We start from the raw sequence: 5,585 nt of genomic DNA, 5'->3' as shown, positions 1-5,585 counted from the left end.
TTTGAAATTTGCATTTTGAACCCCCCGCTATAACTGATGGTCGTATAATAGTAGCTCGTCCACGTGATGTGTTTGACGATGGCTGTGAACTTTGGAAATCCACCCTAGTTGGTCATTTTGTGGGTCAGAAATTACCATATCCTGTTGTTAATTCGATTGCCAAAAGGATATGGGGCTCCTATGGTCTATCAGAAGTTTTATCTTCGGAAAATGGTTTCTACCTTTTCACTTTTGATTCTGTTGATCGCGCCACTAATGTTCTGGAAAGAGCCCCATGGCACATGGCAAACAGACCTTTAGTGCTTAAACGTTGGCAACCAAACATGCAATTTTTGAAAGACGATTTGGTGAGAGTTCCAGTATGGGTTAGGCTGTATAATGTTCCTCTTGAGTATTGGACTATTAAGGGGCTGAGTTATATAGCGAGTGCTATTAGGGTTCCCCTTCATGCTGATCGTACTACATTATTATGTAAAAGGCTTAGCTACGCAAGAGTTTGCGTTGAGATAGATGCTTCAAAGATGTTGGTTCAGGAATACGATCTTCGTTGTTCAAATGAGGTATTCGTAACAATCTTAGCTGATTATGAATGGATACCGCCAAGGTGCAATAACTACAACATCTTTGGACACACCATAGTAATATGTACTACTAATAAAGTTGCTCATCCTACAGTGGTGGCAGAGGGTGTGAGGAAAGTAGGAGCTGTTACCTCTAAATCTGCGGATAACAAACAGAATCAGTTTCAATGGCAGGTAGTTGTTAAACGAAATAAGGGTTCTATAAGTGGTGAGAATGGTCCGTGTGCATCTAAAGTGCATAAGAATGAGAATGAGAATGATTTCTCAACATCTAGGATACATACGTCTAATTGTAATGATCATGTGACATCAGATGTGTGCAATGTTGTTTGCCATGAAGACAAACTCCCACCTCTCCTCATGTTTTGAGAGACATGGAGCAGGAGGAAGGGGCTACATGTACTGCTTTAGATCAAAGTTTAGTCGTCTCCAATACAGCTGCTTATGCGACCGTGAACCAGGTTCTCTCTACTATTAGTCCTGAGTTGAATGTTGATGTTGCAGCAATGGGAGGTGATATAAATGGAGAACGAAATGAGAAGGAGCCGACGTCACTAATCCCGACAAGTCCACAAGCTCTGAATTCCACCGATGGGAAAACTGTTAATCAGTCAGCTATTAAGGCTGGCGACTCTCTGGAGAAAAAGAAAAAGGGTTCAAAGAAGAATAAGAAATCTGGTTCCCCGCGGGGTGACACGTCAACGTAACCTTTATGTTGCTGTTTGTACTCCTCTCTATTTTCTTATGATGATTGGATGTTGGAATGTTAGAGGTTTGAATGACCCCATAAAGCATTTAGAATTGCGTCGGCTAATCCATCAAAAGAGGATGGTTTTTTTTTTTTGGTTTGGTTGAAACTCGGGTTAGAGAAAAGAATAAAGATAATATTTCTAATCTTCTTCTGCGTAATTGGTCCTTCTTGTACAATTATGATTTCTCTTCTCGTGGTCGTATTTGGGTTTGTTGGAATGCTGATGTGGTGAAGGTGGATGTCTGCGGTATGTCAGACCAGGCTACCCATGTTTCTGTCACTATATTAGCTACCAATATTTGTTTTAATACTTCAATCATCTATGGAGACAATAATGCATCCTTACGTGAGACATTATGGTCTGATATAGTAAGTCGTAGTGCTGAATGGGAGTTAACCCCATGGATTCTTATGGGTGACTTTAATGCTATCCGCAACCCGTCAAAAAGGTCTAGAGGGTCTACTACGTGGGATTGTCATATGGACAGGTTGGAAACATGTATTCGAGATGCGAAAGTGGATGATCTTCAGTATTCTAGTATGCATTATACATGGACGAACCAATGTATTGAGAATCTGATTATGCGGAAGCTAGATAGAGTGCTTGTGAATGAGAAGTGGAATCTGCACTTCCCATTGTCGGAAGCGAGATTCTTACATGCTGGTATGTCAGATCATTCTCCCATGGTGGTAAAGGTTACTGGCAATGTTCAGAATATAAAGAAACCATTCAGATTCTTCGATATGTGGATGGATCATGACGAGTTCATGCCCTTGGTGAAGAAAGTATGGGATCAGCACTCAGGGGGTTGTCCAATGTATCAGTTGTGTTGCAAACTAAGGAAGCTAAAGCAGGAACTTAAACATTTCAGTAAGACCCACTTCTCCAATATTTCAGATAGAGTCAAAGATGCAAAAGATCAAATGGATAAGGCTCAACAAGAGCTGCATACAACGCCTGAGAACCCAACCTCTCTATGGTTTGACAATTGGCATCCTCACAGCCCGCTCGCTAATACTTACGGTGAAAGATTCATCTATGATTCAGGTATGGAACATAACGCGAGAGTGAACGTGTTGATTAATAACTTAGAATGGAGAATTCCTATCACTCATGCTCTTAGCTGGCACCCCATTATAGAAGTTATTCCTTCCACCTCTACTCCTAAGGGGCAAAAAGATGAGATTGTTCAGTTTGATTCGCCAAATTAGAGCTTCTCAGTCAAAGTAGCGTGGGAGCAACTAAGAATTCATCATCAAATGGTTGATTGGCATGACATCGTGTGGTTCAAGAATGTTGTCCCAAGACATGCATTTCTTCTATGGGTGGCTATCCAACGGAAACTCTCAACGCAGGATAGACTTCATCGGTTTGGTATACATGGTCCCAATAGGTGCTCACTCTGTCTCCACAACAATGAAGATCACAACCACTTGTTCTTTGAATGCTCCTATACGAAAGCATTATGGTGCAATGTTTGTGACAGATGCGACATTCCAAGAATGACAAAAAGCTTGGATGAATGGATTCGATGGGCCACCATCACTTGGCATGGCAAAAGTTTCGTCAACTTTTCTCGTAAACTAGGTTTCACAGCTACAATGTATTGTATCTAGCAAGAACGGAACACAAGGATCTTTGCAGATGTGTCTAAAACTTCGAATTTGGTTTTTGATCAAATCGAATGTATCATTCGTGATAAGCTTGTTTTGATGAGGAACATTCAACAAACAGATGAAAACATAATGATCCAAAGACTTTGGAGGGTCAATAACATGGACTCTTAATTTGATGTTTAGCTAGTTGTTTTTGTACCCCTAGCATATCTAGTTGGTCTAAGTTTTTGTTTTGTTATGTGGCTAGCCTGTAGCCATTTGTTGGTTTCGTTTCTATTCACATTGTAAATCTTGGGTATGCCCATTATATTCTTTGTATCATTTTCTTGTAATACATAAGTCAGCTTACCAAAAAAAAGACTATCATCACAATTTTGTTTTTGCTTGTTTTTTGGTTTTTATTACTTCTTGAGTCATATATACATATTTGTATTGCGCTGCTAAGTTGGTTCTATTTGGTTTTGGTTTTAGTTTCCCAATAACTACAAGAAGGTGAGATGAGAGGTGTAAGGGTGTGAGGATATTAAGAGTGTTTGAGCGAAACATAAGCGACGTGAGGATATTTTTTTTACCACTAACTAATTTCTGTAGGTACTATCATGTCAGATCAAAACAACACACAACCCCATCCCGAGGGAGAACTTAAGTTCCAAATGCAAGCCATGACACAGATTATGGAGAGGATGAATTTTGTGTGTGACAAACTTGATATGGTGGAGAAACGTGGTAACGAGGCAGGGACAAGCACCCAAGATGTGAGGAAGGTTGGGGCTGAACTGAAAGTAAACAGTGATAGTTGGGTCGAAAGGCCAAGGTGATGGTGGTTTTAAGGATGAGGCCATGGGCTATCGGAAAGCTTTTCGGTAACCTATAAATCAAATGGATTTGGGGAACAGAACTAGGGTTCAATTCATCCAAAGAGAATATTTCCGTAGTGTTGGGGGACATGCTAATTTAGATAATGAATCAGATGCTATCAAACATATAGAGCAAAATGGACCTAGAGGGGCTTTGGACATTTAAGGAGCATGAAGGACATCCTTAATTCATCTAATTCATGTCCAAGAAGAGCTCAATTCATGTGGAACAAGGGGCTGATGTGCCCGGCCGAATACTAGCCTTGTTAGGCTTGTTTTTTTCATAATGCTATAAGGATAGAAAGTCAGCAATTTATTCTCCTAATTAAGTAAGGAAGTTGGCCAAATCTTATTCCTAAAGAGGTGAGGATTATTTAATGCTTTTCCTAACTTAGGAAGGAAAGTAATTAAATCAGCAATAGAGGAAATTTGTTTTCTTATTTGTTTTAAACAAGGAAATCCAATCTTATCAAGGACATCAAAGGGGGCAGCAACACAAATTTTCCAAATTAGAGTTCTCCTAGTTTATTTGAGATTTCTTAAGGGTGACAAATCTGATTATCATATTTATGATGGTAATTTTTGGATTTTTATTATTTTTATTATTTTCTTCTTAGTCATTGGGTTATTATTACTTATTTGGTTCAATTGTAAGTGGGCTCCATAAATGTCCATTTAAGGGGGGTCCATTAGGGTTTCTTTAAGTTTAGAGTCAGTATAAATAAAGGCATAACCAAACATGTAACGTTACGCAATTTTCAGATCAATAAACTTCTTTGTCGCACTTTTTGTGTGTTGGTGGGATAATCTTCCTTCCTTAGTTCTTTAAAGAATTGAAAACAACTTATCAAAGAACAAGTGGCTTTGTGGCATCATCCTAATACTTCTCGTTCGCAAATCAATATTCATTGGGTGGGTTTTTCATCTGTTTTCAATAGTGATGGTGCCTAGGTATAAGTTATCTTTTTGTCACGCTCCTATCAAACCTGATTTACTTGGTTTTCCAAGAATTGGTGTCTTTGCGTGTGGGTTGCGTGATCACGAGGTTCACATCACGCCCCTTATTTGCTTTGGTTGTATACACATGATTCCTCTTTTCTATTTGTTGTCGTACACTTTCATAGAGTGCTTTTACGATCTATATTTTACGATTACCATCCAAACTAACACTTTCATTAAGGGGCAAAGGAATCACAGCCCTGGGTACAAGGTTTATCTGATGTTTTATTCCCCTCTATGGTTGTAATTGGCTATGAATGTTTTTAGGAAATATATCATCAAACTTTTGCAATAAAAATAATATGATCAAGATCATTAGCATTAAAGTAAGCCTCCTTATACACAAGTAAAATCATCTGCTTGTTAGTATAAAATATAGATTTGATCTCACCCTCTCTTGCATGGAAATTTAGTTGTTTCCTTAATTTTTCTATACAATGATCATTATCCACACTTACTTTCTTCACTCTTAGGGTTTTACCTTCATTCTCAACTGGTTTATATTGATTTAGAATTAGTTGAATCTAATGATTTACTCTCACTATTGTCCTCATATGAATTTTCACACTCCCTAACCTCACATTTCTTTTTCAACTTTAATTGATCATCACACAATTATTTTGGAGATAAAGGTACAAGAGTGATGATTTCACCATCTTTTACAATAGTATATATATTTCTAAATTCATCATGAATAGGCTTCCTATCAAATTGTCATAAACACCTAAAAGTAAATGACTAGCATGTATTAGAACCACATCACACATAATATCATCAGAA

At 38.2% G+C, this 5,585-nt stretch overlaps 1 protein-coding gene across 1 annotated transcript; it reads left to right on the top strand.

The window, feature by feature from the left end:
- Positions 1-281: 281 nt before the first annotated feature.
- On the top strand, positions 282-950 carry LOC118030565 (uncharacterized). Its single transcript, XM_035034717.1, has one exon. The coding sequence runs from the start codon at positions 282-284 to the stop codon at positions 948-950; it is 669 nt and encodes a 222-aa protein (XP_034890608.1).
- Positions 951-5,585: the final 4,635 nt, after the last annotated feature.

This window comes from Populus alba, chromosome 7 (assembly GCF_005239225.2).
Source record: "Populus alba chromosome 7, ASM523922v2, whole genome shotgun sequence".
NCBI lineage: Eukaryota > Viridiplantae > Streptophyta > Magnoliopsida > Malpighiales > Salicaceae > Populus > Populus alba.
Note: the sequence above shows the minus strand (reverse complement) of the source record. Positions and strands in the feature narration are given on the sequence as shown.